The 27,233-nt window shown below is 38.5% G+C and overlaps 1 protein-coding gene and 1 long non-coding RNA gene across 2 annotated transcripts in view; both read left to right on the top strand.

Annotated features, from left to right (window-relative positions):
• The first annotated feature begins 9,954 nt into the window (after positions 1 to 9,954).
• GRXCR1 (glutaredoxin and cysteine rich domain containing 1) overlaps positions 9,955 to 27,233 on the top strand; it is a 36,507-nt gene continuing 19,228 nt past the window's right edge. Inside the window, exon 1 of the mRNA XM_023925295.2 lies at positions 9,955 to 10,527. Within this exon, the coding sequence (XP_023781063.1) occupies positions 10,081 to 10,527 (447 nt within the window). The 5' untranslated portion in view covers positions 9,955 to 10,080. The remainder of the gene's footprint in view (positions 10,528 to 27,233) is intronic.
• On the top strand, positions 14,316 to 19,175 carry LOC147652984 (uncharacterized). Its single transcript, XR_015287149.1, has 2 exons — positions 14,316 to 14,751; positions 15,457 to 19,175. It is a non-coding gene; the product is annotated as an uncharacterized LOC147652984 (long non-coding RNA).

A 27,233-nucleotide genomic window follows, 5' to 3' on the forward strand; every position in this document is an offset into this window, starting at 1 on the left:
AATTCACTGCAGTATCAGACATCCCAGGTGCCTATTTTATCAGGAATCATTATGCTGCTCAGTGTTCCAGGGACAGTTCTGGACAATGAAATAGCTTTTGCATTCAAAGAGGTGACATTTAGTCACCAGGCATTTAACTGCCAGGCATAAAGGCCACTGCTTGTGAACGGGGTTTGTTTGAGACCTGTGTGGTTAACTGGAGACCAAGGGTAAATTTGAAAATTAAATGTGCTGCAGCTCAGTCAATATCTTGAGTTCAACATCATTGATATGGGTTGAGGAGGCAGTTTGAGCTCCTGCTAAGCTTAGAATTAGGACTGCCACAAAACCTCACCAAAAATTTGAAGTTGTGCCTCTGAGAATACTTCAAACATAAAAACCCAATAAAATGAGAGTGTGCATTTGAATTTGTCTCTGATGAATACACATCATGAAAGAAATAGTAATTTTTATATGTGTGCTCAGCTGAAGGCTGCATCCTTTGGAGATGATATAATTCAACTCCGTGGAGCAAAAGAATAAGAAATACTAAGTTAACAGTTAGAGTAAATCTAATAAATCCAAAGCAATTCAATACAAAACAAAAAGCTCTTCCAAAATGTATTCTTAGCAGAAAGCCATTTATAAATGAAGAAATATCACACTCACAGAAAGAATCTCATAACTAAAAGTGCATTAGCAATGTGATCAGAATAATGCTGTGGGGCTGGCTACACTAAAAAAGCTTGTACAGGCAGGCTCAGGAAGCAGGCCTCAGAGGAAACTTCTGGAAGCAGTGTTGAATGCTGTCACTGTCTCTCAGCAGTGACAAATCAAGGTAGAGCTAGAAATACAAAGATTCAGAGAGAGAAAAATTATTTATTTTGGTTTGAAACAGCTTTAAGATAAATCAGGTAAAAAAAAAAAAAAAGAGATTTAGCATACAAGCCTTTTGGCAAGTCAGATATTATTCATAAAGATTAGATAAAAAAGCCTATAGAGAAAATCACATGCAACTTAGTATTTAGTGGAGGAAAAGGAATTACAATTTTTCTTCAGTTTCTTTGCCACTTTTTTTCACCTATTGGATCCTATTTTGCAAGTATAAGAAATCAGACTGATGCTGCACCAGAACCTCCTGAGATTTTAAGATGCAGAGACCATTCTGACATTGAGAATTCCTGTGGAGATACACCATCTTCCCCTTTCATTTGCAGTCTGGTTAATGAGCCTGTAAATTGAATTAACTCAGCTGAAGTGCTCAAAATCCAAGCTGCAATGAAAAGAAGACAAGATAAGAGTGGAGTATGGTATCTGTACCTGCTAAATAAGACTGAAATAATAGTAGTAGTAGTAACAATAATAGCAGCAACAACAACAAAAGAACATGAGACTGAAGATATAAGATTCACTATATTGTACAAAGCAACCCATTAAAGAGTGTTCAAATATCAGTGCTAGGTACTCAGTCAGTACATCACTGTTTCCCAGCTCTAAAGAGCAATCTCTAAACAGATTAAGAGTAGCTAAGGGGGAAGACTTTATATTTCAATTTTTTCCCTGGTGCTATGGTATGTGCATATGTTTTTGGACAATGTTTGGCATCTCTTTTTTTAAACAGCAAATGAATGGCCCAGGGAAGTGACTGCAAATTGGAATCATAAATAACTAGATTTATGATAGCAACAGTGCATTCGAGTGTGAGGAAAAAGCTGGCTCTCATTGCATCATTTGTTCCCAATGGTTTTGAAACAATCAGTTCCAGAAGAAAAAAAAAAGCAGTAATCTGTCCTTCCAAGCTTTTCTTTCCTTTATATATCAAAAAGTACCTGTTTCTCTGTTGGCAAACAGAAAAGGAAGGCCTCCCTCCTCTGTTGCTGTGCCTCTCCAGCCCCCCTGCACCTGCCTGGGGCTGCTGTGTGCCAGGTCACCCAGACTGCCTCTGACAGAACCCGACATCCCTGTGCCAGTGGGTGAATCACTGCCCAGGCTGCTCATTTGCACTGACTACACTGAATTTCTGTTGGTATGAGGCGGTGATTTCACCCAGCTTCAGAGTGGTTTCATCAGTCAGCCCAGACGAGCATTTGCTGACATTGTTTCCCTGCTCACAGTAAGGGTTTCTCTGAATCCCACTGAGTGAAGTGATTCCCCATTTGTTTGCTGAGAAAACCGAGCCTAAGTGACTTAATGATTCATCCCTCTTGCAATTACCTCAGCCATTAGACTGACTGATGCCCTCTCCCTGGTCTTTCTCTGTTTGCCTCACACAGGTGGAAAAGTCAAACCTCTTCCATGTCAGTGAATGGTTCTTCTGCCTCCAGATGTCATAAAGATTTACCTTTGGGAAGTCATGGCTATTAAACTCTTCCCCAGAGGCATGCAAGAGAAGGCTGATATGTTTCTGATTTCCTGAAGCTGAATGAAATGTCCTCTAAAACTGAATATATTTGTATATAAATAAATATTTCTGTCACAAAAAATGGTATCCAGCTTAAATTAAAAACAGCACAGCAATTCAGGGATTGGTTGACATTTCTTATCAGCTGATGGGTGTATGGGGAATCACAGTGTATGCAAATCATCTTCTTTATATAGGAGTCAATGTGATATTATGTTAACAACAGCATTTGGAAGAAAACCCAATTTCACAAAATTTTTTCTTGTCTCAACTGAAAAACTGAAGACATGGAGGGCAAACATAGAGATTTATCAAGTTTTGAGTGAAAGAAACCTGCAGCAAGAATAGTAGAAGTGACATCAGCTAGTAACAGTAGAACTAAATGAAAGTCCTTTATCTTATTTTCATCACTTTTATTTCTGGGTATGAAATGAGACCTAAACTACATTATTATATATTATTGCTAGGGTGTCTGCTACCTACTATCACAATAATGATGTGGTCTTCTGGGGAGAAAAAAATTATAAGAAGAAAGCACTGAATGTATTTTTTTCTCCCATGAAAACCGTAAGTGACTAGTAGTCACATTTTTGGCTCAAAAATAAATGTCAAAAGTAGTATGTAATGGAATGTTTGCGGAAGGCACATGAGATACGTGCTTCAAGTTAGATTGAGGGTTATGGTAGACATTTGCAAGCTCAGCATCAGAATTTTCCATCTTGTTAAGATCCAGTTATTGAAATTATTAGAGAGATGTCTCTGCCCTAATTAAGGTGGAAATGACACCATATACCAAAGTCAATAGTACAGATTTTAATTTAACTGTAAATGTGAAGTAGAGTGGGAGAAGGAGAAAGAAAGAAAAAGAAGAGAGACTCTGTGGATCCTGTGGATCCCGTCCTGTTTGTCCCCTCTTTTGGTCTTAGCAGTGAGTGTCCCAGTATTGTCAAAATGCTGGTGTCTGTCTTGATGGGGTGGGGCAAGCTGAAGAAACACAGAGTCCACTGGGTTTATATTCACTCAGATTTGGGTGGGAATGCCCAGGTATCCCCCCTGAGGTGGGGAGTTTCATACTGGAGGTTACTTTGCATCAGGGACACTTCAGGAGCCTTTGGTGGTTTAAGGTACCTTCTAAGACATGACAGCCACCTCTCCCATCAGTGAAATGAGTCAGTCACGCCCCATTACATCAGCAGGGATGAACACTTTCAGGCTCTGTGTGAATGTCCTGAGTTCTCCTGAAGGGGAGTTTTCACACTGTATGTGTATGTGTGTGTCTAGGTATGTATGTTTGTATCTACCTATCTATGGGAGTTTTCAGCCACTATGTAAGGGAGGACATTGGCATGATGAAAAGCACTCTTCCACCTCACAGGATTTGCCTCTCATCAGCCTTTTCCCTCACCTTGTTCAAAATTCCAGCCAAGGTGTGCATGCCCTCTGCCCTCTGAGCTGTTAAACAGTTGATTATTTGTGTCATTAAACATTAATAGTCCAGTCTCTCAAGGTCTGAAAGCAGTAAGCACAACAGCAGAACAAATCTGACCCAAAAAAGGGCTGATTACACTTTGTTTTCATTGATTCCCTCAGAGTGAGAGCCCCAAAATAACTTTTTCCCATCGAAAAAAATCTGGCTGGATATAAACCCACCCAAGAACATTCCTATAACCTAAGAATAAAATTTAAGAAAACATAAGTCTACTCACAGTATTTATAAGTCCTTTTAATTTCTCTATAAGAATCTCTGAGTAATTAAATGAAAACTGTATAATTAAACTTTTCTTGCCTCCAAAGAATATTTGGGAGATATGTTTTAATTAGGCTACTTAATAATGAAGTTTAGAGCTCAGCCATAGGACTCAGATGCTGTTTAACAGAACAAAACAATGTGTGTGGGGAAGACTTCCAATTTTTTTTGGAGGTCTAAATTTGCTAAAATTTAGCAGTAGAACATTCAATGATCTACTTGAAGTAAAATGCAGTTAGGGCATTCCTCTCTAAAAGTTTTGGAAATGGACACTTCCTGCTCACTCAAGCAAAAAGGATAGCAGAAAGTTTCCTTATGTCTCCCTAGGTCCTTGTGCATATCCTAGACACACCTCTTGATTTCTTCATTCGTTATTCAAATTACTTCATTATATAAATTGAACAAAAAATGCACCCAATTCACTAATGTAAACAGAAATACAGACACAAACCCCTTGACATTCTGTCTAACAATTGTTTAACAGAAGTTAAATGAAATCTATAAATAAAATGAGATGACAGTGTAAAGCACTTGTCATGAATAATTAGGCATTACAATAGCAACAGTATGCTTGGTTTGTTCTTGTCTGTATTATTTTCATTTAGCAGCTGCTATACCTGACAAACAATTGCCAGATGCAAGAGTTCCCTGGTGGGGACCTGAACGTGCTCAGAGTGTCCTCATGAACTTTATTACAGTTAAAAAGTTGTTCTGGACCTGCAGAAAAGTAGACAGATGCTTTGCTGACTTAGCAAATGGTAATATTCCTTCTTTAAACAAGTTGGAAATGTACTAAATTTGTCTCAGATTTGAGAAACAATTTGGTCAGCATTCACTGTTCAAATCATCTGCTTTTGTAATCTTTAAAACATAGAGCATGTTGTTAACAAACTTTACTTACTCATAGCAAAATGAACAAACTCAGCTTAGCATGCATGCTTTTACAAATCAAAGCACCTGTTCCCCAGCAACAGGAGGGAAATCTAGGTCTTTTGGATATCTGTGTCCTGATGATTACTCTGCTAATTTTGTATTAAGAATTAGAGATTGCAGAATATGCTTCTGATTACTATCAGTGGAACAGAGTTGGAGGCACCTGCAAACAGTCTTTTGTAGAGTGAAAAAAACCCAAAAAATTCATATCACAAGACATGTCACTGGGAATTCATGCCATCTGTCTAATGATGAATGACACCAGTGTGGATGGTATCAAGTCAGCCTACAGACTGGCTATATATACTTATAAACCTGCAAATACATCACACAAAATGGCCTTGCATACACTGTGCATCAAAACAGAGCACATAATGCTTTGTCACAGGGTAACCTGGTCTATTAAAATGGTCGTGTGTTCAGAAATGAAGGTAGTTGCTGACTTCAGCCCATTTTACTTCTTTTCCTCTTGTCATTTTTTCTCCTGAAGTCTCATTTCGTGGTTCAGGATCCATTTTGCTGTGATTTGAATGCTACAAATTCTATTATTTTTTATACCTTTTATTCTCTGATCCATGGGAATGTCACTAGGTACATTTTTTATAGTAATTTCAAACAGAACACTCTACTCTTTTTCAGCAAAGTGCAAACAGTCTTTGCTTCTTAATACATGTCTAGATACTCTTTCAAACATTTTGCTAAGTTTAATGTTATTGATTTGCGGTTCTTTCCTGAGGTGAAGCTGGTAGTGTATGGATGCTAACTGTGAAGCAGGGAGCACAGTGCCTGTGGAATAGCAGGCTGCATAACTTCCTCAGTCTTGCCTGAGAAAGTGGCCTGGGAAATCATAAGGAGGAATTAAAACAATCCTCAGAGATAGAAGACAGCCTTGCAGGTGCTGTTTGTCAGTTTCTTGTTTCCTTGCCAGAGAAAGTCGAGGGGTGGTGAACCCCACTGACCAATGATGGTGATGTGTTAGTTTACTAATAAACCAAGAGAAATTCTCCAGTTTGACTCCACAAGAGAGTCTGTGTCGTTCTTGTCACCGTTCCCAATAGAGCGACAGGTAGTGCTCCAAACTTAGTGAAATGGAACACCTAGGACAGATTCTCTACTTGTGTAAGCTGTAGAAATTGAAGTCTGTATATATATGATGAACTCTGACAGTAGGATTTAACTATATATTAAAGAAATTACATCAGAATTATAAGTGAGATTAGAGTTTCCTTCTATACTCTTCTGAGCTTTTTTTCCCTTCCTGATACAGCTATAATGGTCTCACTTGGCATAATGTGATTGCTACTTTAGCTTAGTTTTTTCATTATAAAAGTATTAAAGGCTTCACCTCATTTGACCTAATATCAGTGATTTTAAATGTAAACATTGAGACTAAGTTTATTATCTAGACTTCCCTCTTTTGTCGTGGATGAAAGATGTGAAGAGTTGCCTCTGCAGGTACCTTCTTTCATGGAGTGTGAATTCTCAGATGTCAGTCTCAGGGCAGATATTTGTCTTTCAGTTTGCTATGTACAGCATCTGTCCCCTGGTCTCCATACAGTTCTGGTATCTTAGTTCTATAGTGATATATTGAACATGATAAAATCTCTGGATTTTATTTGCAGCCATATTATTTATCACAGCATCAGGGTAATGGGTTGGTCCAAGTCCTTGTGAAATGAAACAAAGTCACATTAAAAGCAGTGGATGAAATAGCTTATTTGCTCTTTTTTTTAACAGACTGCTTCTCTTCTCAGGTGAGATCTCTCTAGAGATACTTGATTTCCTGTGTGCTTTGACTCTGGTTGCTGGACCCCCTGGACTCAAATTAATCAGTAGCAGAACATTAGAACCAAACTGAGCAGAAAAAAAATCTAACAATAGCCAAATGTTTCAGGAAGAGGAATAATTATGTACAAATAATATCTCACTACTGCAAAACCCCACTACATTAGTTTTTAATAGATACAGCTCATTAAGTGAGATAAGCCTTTCAATGAAAAGAAATGTGTATAGGAAAGCTAAAAATTATAAACAGAAATATAACAGTTGGTAGGATTCAGCATCAAACTGCTCAGTTGGAGTTAGTTTAAGCATTTAATACGGTTTTAGTCTACAGGAGGAGCAAAGATGCTTTGTCAAGTTTTATCCTTTCTGCTGTTGTTGAGAACATGTACCCAGGCAGATGGTACAAATATGTGCATCTCAGGTTTTTGAACTCTCAAATGTCTTATGTCACAAATACAACCTGTTAAAGTCTGTAATCTGTTTACTATTGGGTATGTGCACTTAGCCCCAAAGTCACATATTTGCTCACAGAAGGCCCACAGCTGGAACACCAGGATGGAATCTTATGTGTGTAAATGTGTCTGTCAAGAGGCACACTCCACTTTGCTTCATTATTTTTTTTCAGATAAAATTGTACTTGCAGTTCCTTAATTGTCATAACCAGACATAAAAATACCTCCCAGTGAATAATGGAATTGCCATGAAACTAAACAATGAGCTAATTTCCTACTAACAGAGAACAAGATGTGAACAGTGTTTGGAGTGTTTTTAAAATGTGGTACTAATTAATTCTGCATTTATTCAACACTACATTACCTTTTTAAGTCACTCAGGTAGCATTACAGTATTTGCAATTCAGACAGTGCAAGCTTTCTTATTGCCTGAAACAGCAGTAAAATGGTTTCTGTTAAAGGATAAACAGTGACAACTAGAAAAGATAAAAGTATTACAAAATTTTTGTGCAAAATATTTCTGTTATAGAAGTTCATATTTTTTAATGTGTGACAATTAATTGAAAAACAGTTGGGTTGTATTATTTAAATAGAAACTAATATGAACAAAGTCAATCACTACAGGTTTCCAAGCCACTCATATAATCATGGAAATACTACTATACAGTGAACTTCAGCATAGGTAGAAGGCTAAGTAATTTCTCCAGGTATCCTGCAGCCCTGTTTGGATAATTCTATAAAAGGTACTTTGAAATATTCGTTCTTCTAGAGAATGTTCTTTGTTCTGAGTCACATTTTAGTAATAAAGAACTGTATTTCTTGTCAAAACTCTTGTGGGCAAGTGGCTATGACACAATCAGTGTGATTCAGCATCCTCCTCCTCAAATGAGTTTTACAAAGATTCTTATAACTGTATGCAATATTAATACAGACTTTGATACTAGATGTTTCTCTTCTTTGAAAGATAAGTAACAATGTATTTTAACTCTTGTAACTTATTATTTTTACCTATTTTTTCTGCATTAATTACAGTAGTTAATAATACAGTGAATCATCTTATTTAGAAAGAAGTGTGGCAAACACTAGTGCTATGAAATGCCACTAATCATCGTCTTTCCATCTTGTGGAAATAAGGAAATAAGATTTCACCCTTGAAAATTGTGATTTTATTTGGGCTGAAGAGCAATATTTTCATGCCTCTTGTTCAAAACAAAGTCAAAATAACCCCCACATAACTGTTGAAAGATTTGAACCTGAATTTTCTAAATCTTGACCAGAAAGTCTCAGATGCTTGAAGCTCTGCAGCTGCTTGTGAGTGCAGGCATTACCATTCTGGGTCGGTGGAGCATCTAGGGACTCATTTCATGCCTGCATCTGTTGGGGGTCACAGGCTTCAGGAAGATATTCAGTATTCATGAGTCTAGAGAGAAAATGAAGCTGTAGAGAGTGTCTAGGGAATGTTTGTCAGGAAAGTGAGAAGGGGATTGATTTCTCAATGATGCATTTTTCTTTACATTAAGAAAACACAGAAATAGCACTGTAAGTAGGAATCATCATGCAAACTCAGAAGCGGCTTGGGGGTTTAAGGTGCTACTACACGACATTGAGTAGACATAGCCAGAAACCTCAAGTGTGGGTTGGTTATTTTTGCATCTAGGTTTGGGTGCTGAGCACTGTGCAACCGCTACTTGTGATTTGCTAGGATAGGGCAATGTGGTTTCCTGCTACCCTACCCTATCCATGTTACCCTGCTTCTTATTGTTGATCCTTGCTGCCTCAATTAATGAGCTTTCTCCTACTCCTTGTTCAGATTCCCTTGCTCAGTCCTTGACAAAACAGAACATATGCTGTGGTTGCTGTGTGGTGTTAGCAATGGCCCAGCTGTATTTAATAACATTGTGTTACTCTGTGCAACAAATTCTGACTAATTGCTGCTCCACTGCTCTGCCAGTCTGTGAAGAGGTCAGCACTGAAAACCACCAAGCAGGAGCTCCCTGCCAAATCTCCTTAAGGTTGTGCAAAAAACAAACTTTGGAGAATGAGGTTTGACTGGTAGGAAAGTTAAGTGTTTTGATGAAAGAAACGTGTTCATCATTGATCCAGGTGCTGAAGTTTTTCATTTTTCCCCCCGTGCAATGAACATAAACAGTTTTGACTTGGTAGATCCTGTGAAAAACTCTTCCTCTTTGTCTTTATTAGAAAGTCAAACTGTTTTCATATAAAATTGTGTAATTGCTGTTATTTGGTTTATTACAGAATCAAAGAATGAGCTGAAAGAGACTTATAAGAATCATCAAAGTCCAACTCCTGGCCCTGTGCAGGACATCCCAAAGGTCACATCTTGTGCCTGAGAGTGTTGTCCAAATGCTTCTTGAACTCCCCTTCCCCTTCCCCTTCCCCTTCCCCTTCCCCTTCCCCTTCCCCTTCCCCTTCCCCTTCCCCTTCCCCTTCCCCTTCCCCTTCCCCTTCCCCTTCCCCTTCCCCTTCCCCTTCCCCTTCCTCTTCCCCTTCCCCTTCCCTCTTTATTTTAATCAATGAATATAATTTCTCCCTTTCTTGCTTTCTCCCTTAGTGCTAAAAAGTACACAATGTCTTTTTAATAATTAATTAATGAGATCACTTTACAGGTTTTAGTTTAAAGGTAACCATAGCACAAATGCATCCATTATTAACTGCAGAACGGCAGTGGCTTCTTGGGAGCCCTCTTTAGTTTAATATGAGAACCCCTGTCAACAGAAAACAGCGCTGATATTGTTGTTAAGTGTGACCAACTGGCAAATGCAATGGGCACCACGCTGGAACAATGCAAACTGCTCATATCAATGGAAGAGGCAATGTTTAAAAGCGAGGTGAAGGCGGACAGCGAGAGGCTGCTGAGGAAGGTTCGGTTCCGCGTGGCGTCCTCGCACAGCGGGCGGGTGCTGAAGGAGGTGTACGCCGACGGGGAGGCTGCCGACTCGCTGGACTCCGAGTATGCCAGCAGCTCAGAGACTGACCAAACCAGCCGGCTGAGCGAGGTGGACGGGCAGCAGAACGGACACGTAGGGTCGGAGTGTGATGAAAACGACAATGAGCAGGATGACTTGCTCATCTTAGTCAGAGCCACTAAAGAGAAGGGGTTTGGTACAAAGCGAGTCAACATCCTCAGCAAAAATGGCACAGTCAGGGGAGTCAAGCATAAAGTCAGTGCTGGTCAAGCCCTTTTTGACAATTTGGCAAAAGTATTTCAGGTAGGTGATGCAGTTCTGCTGGTAAGCTGTCCCTCTGTCCCTTTTAACTCCACACATTATTCTTCCCTTTGTTCGCACCGCTCTCATTTAGGATTTCTCTATATTCTGTCTCGTTCCCACTGCTATCCACTTGGACCAGAGGGGTTTGTTGGTCCTTCTACTATAAAATAGCTCCACACGCCATATTGACTGTGAACTTTGCTTTTCAAAACTGACCTAATGTTTGCTGAGTAGAAATGCGTATGTTGTGCTTCCCATGGCTGGATTAGGAAAGAAACGTAAGAGAGGATTTAACTGGGGCTTTGCTGGAGATCTCTACAGGTCTCTTGTACAGGGATGTGTCATGTTTCCACTCCTATTATATTCATTCTAATGAGTTTACGATGTTATCTACTGTCCCCTGCATGTAAATATGTATACTTGCAAATTCCATTCTGTTTAATCTGCAAAGTAGATCAAACTAGGTGCAGGGTGGCCTCAATGACGGTTTTCCCACATGAAAATTTCAGGGGAATGAAATCTTAGCCAGAGGTCTCTTTTATTAATGTCTGTTTTCTATTTGTTTTGTAAAAGGAGCAGAATATCTGTATTTGAAACAGTATATGCCACACAAACGCCTTAGTCAGAGAAACACAGGCCTTCAGAAAAAATCAAGATAAAAGTTCTAAAATATTTATCTCATATATATAATTTATCTGTATATGCTATTCAAGCCTTTCAATCATTAATATTCACACAGCAAGAAGTGTGCTGCTAGACTCTTTCTGAAGTTCTTAGAACCCAGAATTATGCTTTTCAAGTAAATTATCCTGTGATGGTTTCAGGGCATTATTCTAAAACTTTTATGCAGTTTTAAAGCATGGGGAGTTTGATATTACTAATGACTCTTTGCATTTTGAAATTACTTTGAAATGAGGTAATTTCATATTACATTAATAAATGGCAATAGATTAACATTCTCTTGCTTCTGGATATGAATTTACCCTCTGTGCTGTACCTAAATTAACAGTCTTTTTGTCAATATGAATGTTCCTCTAGAAATTGAAGTTTCAGAGAAGAGCTTCCTGTTTATTTTTGTTCTTTACATCACATCACATAGCACTTAAATAGTTTGCTTTCATTCAAGCTACTCATGGAAGAGTTTATCCTTAATTCCTTATTCTGATAAAACTTGTAACAAACTCATTTTTTTTTAAAGTATATTTGAATCAGTAGGTATTAATTGAGACAAGTTTGGGTTCTCCTCCAACTTCAATTCCACTGTTCTGTGCTGTTTCACTGCACAGAGTACCCAATTTCACTCCACTAGTCTTATCCCTTCTAAAAGCTGTCTTCTGCTACATCAGTAACACAAAGCTAAGAAATCTGAATCAATTTAATAAACAGACCCATTTGAAGACACATGCACCTTAATTAGTATCCCTGCCTTACTGCTGTTTCTATCCCCAGTTTTAGGTTGGAAGTTCTTCAGGAAAGGCCCATGGACTGAATTCAATGTACTTTGATTGTAAAGCTTCTTGTATTCCTAGCAGAGTTAATGGTAGGAACACCTATTTCCATGAGGTGCTTTGCCAGAAGAAAGTATTTTCTTGCAAGGAGGCATATCCATTTTATGCCTTCAGAAAATAAAATGTATCCAAGTCTACTGCAGAATTCCTTAATTAAAACCTGTAAAAGAATGACTAATTTAAAAGGTGATAAGGATTTTTTTTATTGACAATATTTTACTGTGGAAGAAAGAGGAAAAATTAAATTATCAGATGAAAACAAACCAAACAGTTTTTCATACAGCATGTAATTACAATGAAGAACTCTGCTACAGACATTGCAATGTCCAAAAGAAAAGGCAGGTTTTAAAAGTGGATAAGTAAAATATATGTGGAACTGAAAAGCTTCTTCCTAGGCAGGTCTAGATAAATGATTTGCAGAAAAAACTTTATATTCTTACATTAAGCACCTACTGGATCAAAGACATATATTCAGCCATACAGAGAATATAATGATTTGAGGTGTCTACACAAATTCCCATTTCCCCAGAGATAAAGTTCCAAGTCTAGTGAAAAAGAATGATGGTTTGCATGTCTTTTATGTCATACTCTGAGACAATTTGTATGCCACATGGTGAGCACAGAGGAGAGCAAAACACATAGGTTACCTTTGAGATGGATTTGAAACTGCTCAATCTTAATGAGAAATATGATTGAAATCCATCCAATTACAAATGAAATAATGGGCTTTAGAATGAGATTAAAAGATGATTTCTGGTTTTCTGTAAGCATGTTCCAGACAATTAATTGAGCTGTAATAACAGTTAGAGAACAACAAGTGTTCTTCTTTCAAAGATTTAGTAAGATAGAAAGGTTCTATAGAAATTTAGCAGGTACAACACAAAATCCCTTGATCTGGGCATTTTTCTAAGTTACCCCCTTGATTATGTAAGGTCATTCCAAGTACATTTCTCTTAGACAAACAGAAGCAAATGTATAACAACAGTTAAGAGGAGAGTGCCCCTCCCTGAGGAGAGTCCATCTCTGTCCCTTTGATGATTCAGCAGGAGGAACTGGTATGAGATGAATTAATTGAATATCTCTCAGCATGAGTGTCAAGTCAGTATTTTTAATCTCAGAGTACGCACATGAACTCTTGACAATCCTGTATTCTAAGCACTGATATATTCTTGTATGCAAATGCTTCTTAGTTAGTATTTACTATATCACTTCCTAACTAAAATGTGCATGTAAGAACCCAAATACTGAGCATGTTTGAGTGTTCTGTGACCCTGAAACTAGGATGTGTCTTTTTTCTGCAAAATCAGCATTCTAATTCTTCAGACTATATCTGCAAACTCCTGTAATATACTATTTCCCCAAATCCCTAGAGGCTTCCTGTGATAGAGGAGAGATCCTTTAAAGCAAATCACTTTGCTCAGATATTATAGGGATAAGCAGGGATTCATTAACTGTGCTTCATTATGTTGTGCACCCAAAACCTTTGATTTTGTCTGTTCAAATACCTGTGCTAAAAGCACTTGTGCATTTTAATGTTCTATGGAAATATCAGGATTTGTGAAACTTTTTTTTCACGTTTTCTTACTACAGCCTTTCTACAGAATTGGTTCAGACACTTTCTTCCCACAACAAACTTATCTGAAAAAAAATCACACTTTCTGGAGCTTTTTTTTCAACTTTAAGATAGTGATGTAATGCAGGAAGTATTTTTAGATGAAAGGGTGCTTTTGGTTGTTGTTGCCATAAGATACAAGCCTGGTCTGAGAATGTATATCTAGTGTATGTGCTAGATATACATCTAGCTACATCTTCCCACAGTCAGCACTTCCCTCACCCGTTCAGTCTGTGACCTCTCATTTCTGCTGTTCCCTGGGAAGCTGAGTCCTTCACATCACTCTGTCCCAGGACTGTCTGTGTCCCCAGATGAGAGCTGCTCCAGCGCTGTGACAGTGAAAGGTCCTTTAGGTCATCCCTGTGCACCAAGCCATCCCTGGGGGAAGCTGCTGCCGGGTGAGTGGGAGCAGCTGGGGCCAGCACAGCCGTGGGGATGGAATGTGGGACAGGGTCCAGGGCTTGCTTCAGCTTCAAGGCAGAACATTCTGGGTGAAGAAAGGTGGGAAAGAGACAAGCTCTAGTGATGCTTCAGGACAGCATGGTTTCCATGGCAACCCCTCCAGCCTTTTCCTCCTTGGGTGGATGCCACAGAGAGACTGTTGACATAGCAACCACATCCTGGCAGGGTGAGGGAGTGGTGGGTGGGGTGGTGATGGGTGTTGACATAACAACAAGTCAGGGTGGGGAAGGTGGGAGGGAGGTCACTGGTGGTCATCTGTGGAGGGCAGGGACAGTCACATGTGACACCCAGCCTCCACTAGCACCTAACCTGGGCCTGGGGGTAGCCTCCCACAGTGCTGGAAATACAGGTGTCAGACAGCTGGGAACAGTTTGTGAGAAACACACACGGCTGAAAATCCTGAAAAGCAGGAGGGAGCTGGAGCTCCCAGTCTCCCTGTTCATGCACCTCCTTAGTATAAATTTTCTCCTGCTGAGACTCTAAAGCTGGCAGTGCTGGCAGCTCTGAAGCTGGGGACATGGCTTGCCAATTGTGTCAGAAGCATAAGCCGCTTCTCTGCTTATCTGAAGTAATTGTGGTTTTATTTCAGAATACTACCAGAAATTTTGTATTCTAATATTACAACACTTTTTAAATGCCAAGGTATATGAGTATTTCCTGCAACTTTCTTTAAAAAGTAGTACAAAAATAGTTCTTTTTTCCTTGAAATAAATGTAATTCTCTTCCAGTTTTTATGACTATTTTAAGCCATTCCTATGGCTATGGCTGAGTCATGTAGAGCAAAAATCTTTGGGTTGTCTAATATATTACTAGGTAGTGCAATGATCATTTTATGCCAAACTGGATTTCCATCTGAATGTGCAATGTAATGGAGCTCAGCCAAAGGTTTTACACAGGTCTCTCCTCATTTTCCATGTTTCAGCATGGGTATTTTTCCTCCATTCCCATACTTACACAGTCCACTGGCCTTCCAGCCTCCTCTGAAAGGTCAGGTTCTACTAAATTAGCCACAGAACTCATTCTCAGGTAGGGCTTTCTGACGTCTATTGCAAAAGGGCAGGCCTGGTTAACAGACCTGATGAATGCCTTTGTGAGCATTGCGTCAGAGAGGATACGGATGAAGAGGCAGACATTACACAGTCTTTACACATTTATATTTCCAAACAGTTTCTCAGGCAGAGCTCACATTTAAGGTTGTGAAGTGTAACTCATTATTCAGCCTGATGAAGAATGAGCTTATTAATATTTAGAGAGAAAGGTGGGAAAGAATAAAGGATCATGTGGAAGTTTGTTAAGAGGAGAACTTTTGGGGTGGTTAAGAGAACTTTCATCTTTCTTTACTTGCAGGTAACCTGGAAAAGTGAATATACAGCAGGACATGCAGAGCTCACAAACCCATAGGGCTAGCTTGTACCACAAACAAAATAAAGCGAAATACAGCAGCAAAGCCAACAATCTCCTGAAGAAGTCAGAGGCTTCAAAGTGTTGTTAAAGGAAAAATCCTTGTGTAGTAGTAGGAACAAAGGTTTTTAGGGTGGGTGGCATGCTGTACATCACTGCAGCCTCTGGAGCATATATCACTACAGTCCACAAAAGTATGGGGAGATGAGAGAGATCTCCACTTTCACTGGAGAAGTCTTGATAAGACTTTATAAAGAGAAAGTCTCTCTCTTGCTGATCAGCTGATGATCAGTGTTGAAACTCCAGAAATCATTCGACCATTTGAATTCCAAATCCTCTTCTGGATTTTTTGTCCAGGACTGGACAAAAATTGTAATAACTCTCCTGAACTTTGCCTTCATATTCTTCTCCATGCACACTACTCTGATTCCCAAATGGACGTAGCTTACAAAAGTAAACAATGGACTGGATTGCTTGCATAGAGCATTTGCTGCAGTAACTCCCTTATATGGAGAGAGATAAATACCAGTGAGCTGCAGGTATCTGAGTTACAAACTTCAGTGTTTTTTCCTAGTGTTAGCAAGTCTGGAAAAGTAATTATTGAACAGTGTTGCACTGAAATCCACTAGAGAAAAGGAAAAATTGCAATGACATAGAGAATCAAATAATTATAAAAAACAGGTTTTTGCTTGTTAAAGAAAAATCAGAGGGAGAGCAACTAAATCAGCACTGGAATGGGCAAAGCATTGCTTCACCACTTGCTTTGTACCTTCAGAAGGGCTTTGATCTGTGACCACACTGCATGGGGCAGTGATTCATTTGATGCTGTTGATCATGTCACAGTTATCAGAAGTGGTTTCCAGAGCAGATGTCTGAACAGATGCACTGAATTTAAAAGGGAGATGGTTGTGAACTTTTAACTAGAACCTGGATTTGCTCAGTATTTAGGATATTGGTTTTTATTGTTCACATGTTGTAGAAATCAGTTGTAAAACACTGAGGTCAGACAAGTCTATTACTTGACTATTCAGGGCATTTTAGGATTTGCTTCTGGTGGATTTGAAATACATATTTGACATATACTTGATAGAATCAGCAAATATTTTAAATAATATAAATAATTTTTAACTATCTACACCTCTGAAAGTGATATACAAATTTTGAGTTAAAAAAGACTTGGCTGTCTCATTTTCAAAAAAGTGTAGATATGGGATGTCTTGGCTTCTCAATATGCTCAATGTTGGGAAGATTACCAACAAAACTGTGGTTAAATGTATCAATTTTTTTTAATGAATGAATCAATAACTGAAGAAAAAAAATAATTAGGCTTTTATGCTGGCAGTCTGACCAGCATGTCCTGGACATCTGTCTAAGCTTCCAGTGCACTGCATAGCCTTAAAATTACTCTTGCTCTGATGAGTCTTGATCCTTGTAAAGGATCCATAAATGAGGTCAGTGTCTTGAGCTGCTGGCCTTCTGCCTTGCATGGGAAAGAGCACAGCAAAGAAGGAGTGGTGTCACCACAGTAAACTTTTATATACAGAATATCTAGTATTAGAGTGAACTAAGACTTTAGTTATAGATTCAAAAAACTCACAGGCCTCTGAGGAAGGACTTAGACATCAGGCTACAAAACTAAGATTCTCCAAATCTCTCTTGGTGCCACCTTGCCTCAAAGGCACCAAGAACCCTTGCTTAATGAAAATTTCACTTATGCTCTGCCTTGGCCATGTGCCTGAGCATGTCAGGATTGGCAGCACCTGAGAGTTACTTCCTACTTGTATCCTATGGGATCCATAAAATAAGGGTTCCATTGCCTGTCCCCCCTCATGGCTTCATGCAGGTGGTGTTCCACGAGCATTCCTGGTGGATCAGCTCCTACATGAACTGCACAAAAGCATATGCTGCTTTGTTACAAATTGTGTCTGCAGGAGGCAGTGCTGGGAGCTGGACTTTGAAACTCGCTCACAAGATAGTGAGAATAAGTTGTTGGAGCAGGAGTAGAACACAGGCTTGCTGATTCTCAGCTTGCCATACCGAAAACTAGTGTTCTTCAGCATCATGCTTGACTTCCATTTCCTCCCTCCCTCCCTCCTGCACTTCATTGATCACACAGTTCCATGTGCATGGAGGTATCCAAGAAAAACTTGTAGCCTATAACCTGCTTGTTAGGCAAAAAAGGTAGAGAGGAGGCTGAATCAGTTATTCGAGACATGGGAGATTGCAAATAATCATGTTCTGCTGCCTTGTTTCATCCTCTCTCTTCAAATCTTAAAATAGGTTTGCTTTCTGTTCGAAAGAATGAACACAAATGTCAAATGGAAGAAAAGGCTTCCTGGTTTTACTAAGTGGGATGCCTAAGTCATATTGGCCTCAGGGAATTCTCTGAGCTGAAAATAGTCATAAAATGAAAGAGTATTAGTAGGAAATGCCATATATGCTTTCCAGACCCTTACTTTTAATTATCTTTTTGGTAGATGACCTGGAATACCAGACAAGCACTGATCCTATGTACTGCTCTGGGACTCTTACATAATGTCCCTTTGTGGGACTGGTCAATAAGGTGCTCAGCCTTTGAATTAACATGGAAAATGCTTCATCTTCAAACTAACTTGATAAAGGGTCATGTTACACAAGCAGCCTATCAAAAATATCTTAGGATGTTAGCAGAGAATTTTTTTCTACTTATTCTCAAAGTAGAATTTTTTTCCTGTATTGGCCTCTTACAGCAGAGATGAAAAAGATGAACTGATTAGCCTTAATCATTAATTAGTAGCAATGACTCTTTTATTTTGCTGTCTGTGAAGCTGAGCTTGGTAATTCAGCAGGAGAATAAGGAGAAAATGTGAAGTAGTCTCATAAATAGGACTATCAAGAAAATTTGGGGCTATTCACCTTTTTTTGACATGGTACAACAGGCTGCCTGCTAGTTCATTGTCCCTGAAACTTTACGTGCCTTCAACACAGCAAATATAAATTTTTTAGAACACATAAAGGTGAAATAAATTACCTCTGTGCTTAATTACTAGCATCATACTTGGTCACTGACCCTTACTTTTGTGTACAAATAAATTACTCTGCAATCAAATGTTTTGGGGTTCTTACTGCACTTGAGTGTCCTAGGTTAAGTATGTTTTACTTAAAACTTTACAAACATAGGAGGAAATATTTGGCTGCATCGGGCCAGTTTGTCACCAGAGAGCAAAACTGTGCAATTGCAAAAGTATGGTAATAATGAAGATGAAAAATAGATCCTTTATTAAAACTTAAAAAAAGATTCTAACATGTTAAATGGCATTAAAATACCATTATTTAGTTTACAGATCTTAAAACAGTTTCAGTTCTGAACTAAGATTTGAAAATACACTAAGCTAGAAAATATAAATGTATAAGTACCACAGGTATTGTGTTGCTGGACTGCTCCAGTCTGTCAACAGCTTGCTGTGATATTTGTCTACTAGGGTTGGCATTTTATTACATACTGCACCAAAACAAGGTACATGATTAATAGCTTGACAGAAGGAAATGGTCAGGAAAAAGACAATTTTTTTTTCTTGTCTAGAACTTTAGCCTGTAACCGCAATGTTTAGTGACATCACAATTTTGTGAATTGAAAGCTGAAATAAAACATTCTTTAGAATGGAATTTGCAACCAGAGAGAAAAAGGTATGGCTTTCATTCATGAAAACCTTTCTAATTGCTGCAACATCCTTTGCAAGGTAGTACAAAACATGAAAATCAAGCCTCAATGAATTTTTCCAAAGCCTGTAAGAGGAATAATAGACAGGGCAGCATCCCCAGCCTGCTGGTTTTGAACAGAAGCTGTAAAGTTACAGCTCCCCATCCAAACAGGCAATCTTGTTGTTTTGCTTGATGCAGTAGTTATATTGTGGAGAAGCTGGCACAGCACGACTCGTTATAGCCTCCATCACAAGAAGCAACAGAAATGGTCACAGATGAGCAGCTGGAGCCACAGAGGTAGAGACTCATTTCACGCATGGAGAGAAAGAAGACAGGAAAAAACATCATTCATTGCTAGTATGAATTGTGGAAAGCATTTTAACAACCTTAGTACAATTTTGCTTTGGAACTTTATCTAGAGACATCATCCATCAATGTCAGATGAACATGTCCTCAATATTGCAGTAAAACCACACACAGACTCATTCTTTCTCCACTTCTCACAAAGAAATACAGAAAGACTTACTGGGCAATATTTGCACATGTTTACAACACCATGCAGTGTTATGAGCTGCATTGACAAATCAGCCAATGCTGGTATAAAGGCAAATAACAGTTTCTTTGGAATTCACCCTTGTTTTGAATAATACTGATTGCTAATTATCTAACAAGCTTTAAAACTATTAGGAGTTGTAAGGAGTAACACATTGCTATTTAAGGAAAATTTTGTTTCTCCTTAAAAGTTCTCTAAGACAGAAGGAATTCAGTCTCTAAAGAACTCACAGTTTTTTAAAGAAAAAGCAACATTTTTCTGCCCCGCTGCTCATGTCTTGCTATTTGTTTACTACATCTAAAAGCAAGGCACTCTCCTTCCTAGCCCTACAGGCAATTGTGAAACATTTCTCAGTTGTTCAAGAGTGTCCTAAGAGACAAACTGATAGACACAGCGAAAAATGGGAACTTCAAGCATTATTGCTTCTTTCCACCTGCCACATCTGCACCTTGAAAACTCCCCTTTCCAGGTGTTGGCTGATGAGGTCTCTGGTGAGACCCCACCTGCAGTGCTGCATCCAGCTTGGGGATTCTCAACACAGAAGGGAGATTGACCTGTTGGAGCAAGTCCAGAGGAGGGGCCAGCAAGTTAATCAGACTCTCTTATGAGGAAAGGTTGAGAGAATTGGGTTTGTTCAGCCTGGAAAAGAAAAGGCTTTAGAGTGATCAAATAGCGGACTTCCTGTACGTGAAGGATATTGAGGAGAAAGATGGGGCAAGACTCTTTGCAAGAGCATGCAGTGACAGACCAGGAGGAATGGAATTATTCAAATTCAAAGACAGTAGGTTTAGATTAGATATTAGGAAAAGATTCTTTACTGTGGGGGTAGTGAGGCACTAGAACAGCTTGCCCAGGGAAGTTGTGGATGCCTGTCCCTTGGAAGTGTTCAAGGCCAGGTTGGATGAGTCTCTGAGTAAATTGGCTTAGTTGAAAGTACCCTAAAGGACTTGTTCAGGAAATAGATTCTCTTCATCTAACTGGAAAATGGAAAAAACAACAGCGATGGCAGCTGTTGTTGTATCTGTTGGGTGGTCAAGCCTTTTGCAAACCTGTCTGCCTGGTGTATGATACCCTTTTTCATCCTCATGTAGAAGATTGTGGGGTGGAAGGACACTTTTACTGGCCAGTATTTACATCTGAATGCAGGTAATACTTTAGGGTTTTTTTAGCTGCTCCTGATTGGGAGCAGTCTTGAATCATGCAGTTCCTTCAGTCAGGTAGTTTCATCATCAGCTACTCCAGCAGTTCTCTTTTGGAGACACAACAGATGAGGGCAAGAGGTTTTAAAAAAGGAGTGCAGTCTAGTGAAATTTCTGACCTGTTTTTTATGCTTTCCCAATTATCATTTTGGAAGAAGGCAGAAATGCAATCAAGTATGGAGTTTCAACATTGTTTGAAGACATGATATGAAGTTAGAATAAATGTTGTTATTGATTTTTCTTTCTGCTAGTTATTAAATGATATCTATGCCAAGAAGCCATTGAAATGTTATTCCAAAAGAAAAGAAGGCAGATGATTTAACAATCTCAGCTTCTTCATTTGTAGTTCTATTCCTTGAACAGAGCAATTTAACTCTAGGACATGATATAGATTCTAGGCTCACCGTAGGAACATTATTGTATGAAAAATATGATTATAAGAACATTTTATTTAAAAAAGACACATCTCTGAGCAAAATCCTGAATCAGGCTAGAACATAAATCTGCTTACACCAGCCTTGGTAAAAAAATTATTCCACCTGCAGATATGCTATATACAGAATAACTAACTTGGCAGCTCTTTTGACCAACAGTTTTAGGAGCCGGTATAAAGCATACGACCTGCTGTATTCTGATTTTCAGACATTATACCTATATGGTTAAAAACAAAAACAAAACAAAAGCTTACACCTTAGAGTCTTTCCAGCAATGAAGCCTATAATTGTGCCTCATGAAGTTGTCTTGTGTTTTCCTCACAAAGTACTGGTGGATGAATTATCTGTCCCCTTTCACACATCAAGGCCAGCAGCCACACTATGGGCTATTCTAGGGTAGAGGTGGTTTATGTATGCTGTCTAAGAGTTGTATCTGCATAAAAATCTCAGGCTCTCTGCCTTTTTTGAAAATCTATTGCTTAAAAAAGAAATAAAGCACTTTAAGTGTGCAATGTAGACAGATCTTTAATTTAAAAAATGGATATTGAGTATATAAGTAATAATTAACTCCTCAGGGTTTGAAGATGAAGGTACCAAATTTCTAGGTATTATTAAGTAATGAGATAGCTGAGAGCACAGTTCCAATTAGGTTAAGTAATATAGCAGGGAAACAAGGTCCTTCATCACTCACTGCTAATGCAGGACAAAGTAGTGCTCTAACTGCAAGATATTCCTTTGCATCACTTCCATGTATTGAGTGATAGGGCTCTCTGAGAGGTAAGGACTGAATCAGCACTTTGGTGCTCTAATCATGCCATAACTTTCATTTCTGCCTCTTTTAAAGACCTGTGCAGAATTCATTACTGGTTGCAGAGTGCTTTGTGACCCCAGGTGAGATAGTGCTCCATGTCCACCTGACAAAAGGTTGTTCTTTTCCTTAACTTTGGTGTAATGCAAATGACAACTCCAACCCTTACAGAAAAGCCTGTTTCTATCTCCACCAGCATGAGTAACATTTTCGTCTAGACTGCAAGTTGTATAAAGTGTCAGGAAAGAAAAAATACATAATATGTCAGGTGTTTGGAGCTGAAAACTGAGGGAGAGTAGTGGTTTCCCTTATTTGCTCACCATTCCCTGGGACTCTCAGGATTTTAGTGCATCTCATTTCAGTTTCCATTTGTAGGAATATAATAAAAGATAAAATAACTTTTGACAGAAAGCTTGTTATCTGCTGAACATGAAAACTCCAGGGTGTATCCTAAATCAAAACCAGAATTCATTTAACCCTTTTGCCCTGTTTTTTTGCTTAGGAAGGCAAATTGTCAAGAATGATAACAATTTTAAAATTTTCCCTGCTGATGACTGCAGCTGAGAATGACACTTTATTTCATTTATGCTTTTACTTTCTTTAGTTGTTTTTTGAGTGAACACTCAAAGCTCTAGGCTGTAATTAATCCATGAAAATCTGAGACAGTTTTCAATGAAAATGCAACATATTTTCGACTGAGCTAAGTGTGACTGATTAGGGCTTTCATGAATACCAGTTTTTACTTGCTGATTCTTTCCAGCACTAGGAAAATCACCAGTTGCAACACTGCAGCAAATATAAAGAAGTAATGGACTATTGTGTTGTTTCCTATGATATTCTGGTATACTGAAAGTCTTGGGAAAACAGGCCCATTTACCACACAAAGCAGAGCTGACAAAGGAAGAGCCATGTAAAATCATGAGCAGGATCTCACCAGCTAACTGGTTTATTCTCCAGTCAGAAATATGATGAATGGCATTTTTAAGAAGCTCAGCAGACTAGAATACAGTTTTCATAGACCTCTAATGCCTGTCAGTTAACCAAACTTACTGACATTTGGGAACTATAAAGGGGATTACTGCATGCATTAACTCTACCTGGCAATGTTTAAACTTAAAATGAGTCAGAGATCCCTGTATGTATGTGTCATTTTTATGTTCTTATTAGCATTTATCAGTCTCTACAACAGTCTAAAGACACCAAGGGAACATTTTAGAAAAAATGAATAAGGAATTGGTGAAAGAGAGGAGCAAAGAGAAAGAGGGAGGAGATAGAAATCTTATTTTTTAAACTTCATCTGTCTGCCAGAAAACTGTATGCGGTAGTCCAAAGCTGCTGCCAAGTTAAAAATAAATGGACCAGAGCATATATTGTAATTTTCATGACAGCCATTTGCTGCTGATCACACAAGTCTGTTTCTCTGCAGTATGAAATGTTCTATTGAGTGAAGCATCAGCTCCTACAGGCAGATGGGGTCAGGGTTCACAAAGCAGGAATCATTCAGAGCCATTCTGTTTGCTAACTTTTCCACATGATCTGAGATATCAAACACTTTCATCTTTATCTGTCTATCCTCAGCAAGTCCTGTTCTAGTTCACTTCTGACTAAAGCCATCCTTACTTACAGAATATTCTCAAAGAGGACATGAGGTGGCCAATGATTGTCTCCAAATAGACAACATAGATTCAAACACTTAGAACAGTGTGATAAATAGCAAGCAAAATGAAAAGCTGCTCATGACAAGAGAAAATAGGATTTGAGCTCCACAATTGCTGTGTCAGGCAAATATATTTTGTTTCTTTTTTTAAAAATTCAGGGTGTCATCATGGGAAATGGTACATAAGTGAACAACAGAATTACCACCAAAGTCTGAGTATGCAGTAGGATTAAACTTTCCCTCCCAAGAGAAGTAAACATATTTGAAAAATCTTATTCATATTAGCAGAGAGAAATCCCCAAAGTAACTTAAAATGTCAACTGACAGTATGGAAAATAACTATGCCACAAAAATAAGTAGTCATTTATTCAAATATTTCATACATACATACAAATATAAGCAAGTCTAGAGGTGTTTAGAAGATTTTTTAAGTACACTAAGTACTAAACAGAACACTTTCAAGTGGACCTACATGCTCCCTTCTTTTATTTCCAACCCCTGTTTTTTTTAGTAGAACCAGAAAACACAAAGGCCCAGAAGAAAAAAATAAAAAAAAAGCAAAAATGGAACAATTTTTTTTAAACTTGAGAAAAAGTTCCATTTTATCGAAGTTCAATTTTCATTTCACTCAGTCTATTTATTCCTGTTGCTATTGATAAAAGATAGAAGAGAAATAAACATTGATCAGCTGTTGAATAATAATTGTTTCCATACTCTTACATATAACTCTTTTCACCAAGTGGTAACTCATAAGCAGTACAAAATTAAATGATATAATCTTGGACAAATCTTCTAAGAATGGAGACTTATTCTCAGATTTCTGGGGACTGTAATTTTTTTAGAATTGTGTAATTAATACTACCATTCTTCTCATGACCCATCTGGGATCCATTGTTTCAGTTCTCTGGTCTTCCACACTATTAACAGCTTCAGGCAGGCAGATGTTATGCAGCTCAAGCCATACATTTTTAATTTACTGATAGCAGCATTTCCTTAGGTGACATGCTGTAGACTTTTTCCCCCTCTTTTACATTAATTACTTTCTGTTTGCAAAGTAGACTGAAATAACAGTGACCTCCCAGTTTGCCTGTTCTCAGTATGTTGTCTCTTAGTAGACACGAAAAACGTATAAGAATGATAAACTGAACTATTTTTATTTGCACATTTAGTTTGACTTCCCAATTTCCAGACATTTTTAAATGCCTGTACCTTACTCATGTCTGAAGCATAATTAAATAAATAAACTGTTGTGCTGCTGTTCTGTGAGCAGAGTCTTCAGTAAACTGTCTCCTGATAAACAGCAGGAAATAGTCAATGTAGAATTTCAGCTCTTTCCTTGTCCTTTGTCATTGATTTAACAAAGTCATAAACCCTCCATGGGATAATTTAAAAGCTGGGTCCCTTTAGTCTCACATAGATCAGACATGTTACTGTAGCCAAAATGAGTCTAATAAGTAATGAAAATTCAAGCCAAAATTTAGGCCTAAGTTAACATATCTCCAAATGCTCACAGGATTCATGCAACAACATAATGTTTATGTAGACACCACAACTGTGTGCAGTCTTGTCACAACGTCAGCCTTATCTGCCAGAAATAATATTCTTCTTGCAGGAGAGGGAACTTCCAGTTTGACCAGTGATGTGCAATGCTTCATAGCAGGTTTCTTTGGACTGGGTGTGAATCTTACTGCAAATTATTTACACATAATCAAATACTTCACAGCTTTTGTAAATTTTGTATCTGATGGTATTTAAAGGAATCCAACTTACATCAAGCAGTACAGGAGATGAGATAGAAAATGATGATGAGTGGATATTGGGATTTAATGGGTAAAACACAATAGGTTATTGGTGGTGGAATACCACTCTGCTCTCCTCATTATTCTGTAGACATACTTGAAAAGGTAAAGCTAACCAAGAGCCAGAACTAGTGGAAACCAAGGTCATGGCAAATGATGCTGCCTGTGTTGTAGATACTGAGTTATAGTAATTAGTTTTCAGAAAATCTTGAGTGGTAATTACCCAGGGTCTGTGACTGTGAATACAGGGGATTGGCTGGAGGGAAATAAAATATGAACACTGTAGAACATAGCAGAGGGAATTCAGGAGATAAATCAGATATTTGAGGAGAAAACTGAGTTTGCCTGTGAGATGCTGGAGAAAGCTCTCTGGTATCTGGATTCATAGAGATATCTTGGAGGGAAATGGAAGACCTATGATTCCAGTTTTAGAAATATTGTTTGGAGCCTGAGAAGATTATTTGTTGGCTGCGGAGAGACTGAAATAATTTTAAGTGCTCTGTATTTTCATTTTTAAGATGATTAGGTAAATGAGTTCACTTGGGTTCAGAGAATTCCTCAAGAGAGGAGTTTCCTTCCAGGGTGGGGAGCAAAAAAAAAAACAAACAAAAACTGACTTTGAATTCAACACATTCAACACATTTCAGACATAAACTGCAATTAACAGAAAGAGCCAAAAGGGCAGAGTTCCTCTGAAATGATGGTATTGTACATGCTCCATGCATGGTGATGATCTTCATGCAAAAAGACAAGATATTTGTGTTACACTTTCAGTGAGTGTAGCTGTCCAGAAACCAGGAAACTGTGTTCACCACAAACACCCCTAGTTCCATCTGGGGACATCTATCTGCTTAGTGGTGTGAGACCTCTGGTGGGCTTCTCTCCCACTTTGGTTGATTCATTAAATGCTCAGCCCTGCTGAAACACAACAAGGAGGTGCTGTCTGCTTCTGAGCTGGCACCACGGAAATCAGCTCCCAGCCACTCCTGCAGCCCACCTGCAGCACAGGCTTGTAATTCTGACCTTATGTAAATCTCACCAAAAGCTAAGGGCCTCCCTTAAATCAGTTCCTTAATAATTGTCAGACACCTCAAGTGTGGCAGTGGAGCACTCTTTCTTGAGAGAATAGAGCCAAAAGTGAGAGGCAGCAGAAAAAAGGCTTCCACATTCTGGTAGCATGAGAGGAAATAAAATCACTCCCGGAGGCCTGGCAAAACTGGATGCTCATTTTAAAACTTCTTTTAAAATTAATGACTTTGAAATGGGAGAGAGATGAAGAGAAATCAAGCTTTCTGGGGGGAAGGGAAGCTTACTCTACAATCTGGTCAGATTTTTGAAGTAAAGAAGGAAAAATGCATTAAGGAAACATGAGTTTTCAATTACAACTTGAATTTGGAAGTTTTGGCAAAGACAGATGAATGGAAGTACTCAGGAGGTTTTTCAACACTGTACTTCTACCACACTTGTTGATGACCAACATTGAGTTTAATCCTTTTGCCTGTTCTTTTGATTACAGCTTAAAAACCCTATATTTTAACTGAATTTTATGGTGATTTTTTTTGTAACTTTTTTTAGCTAAAAGAACAAACTGT

This window comes from Cyanistes caeruleus, chromosome 5 (assembly GCF_971803275.1).
Source record: "Cyanistes caeruleus chromosome 5, bCyaCae1.hap1.1, whole genome shotgun sequence".
NCBI classification, from domain to species: domain Eukaryota; kingdom Metazoa; phylum Chordata; class Aves; order Passeriformes; family Paridae; genus Cyanistes; species Cyanistes caeruleus.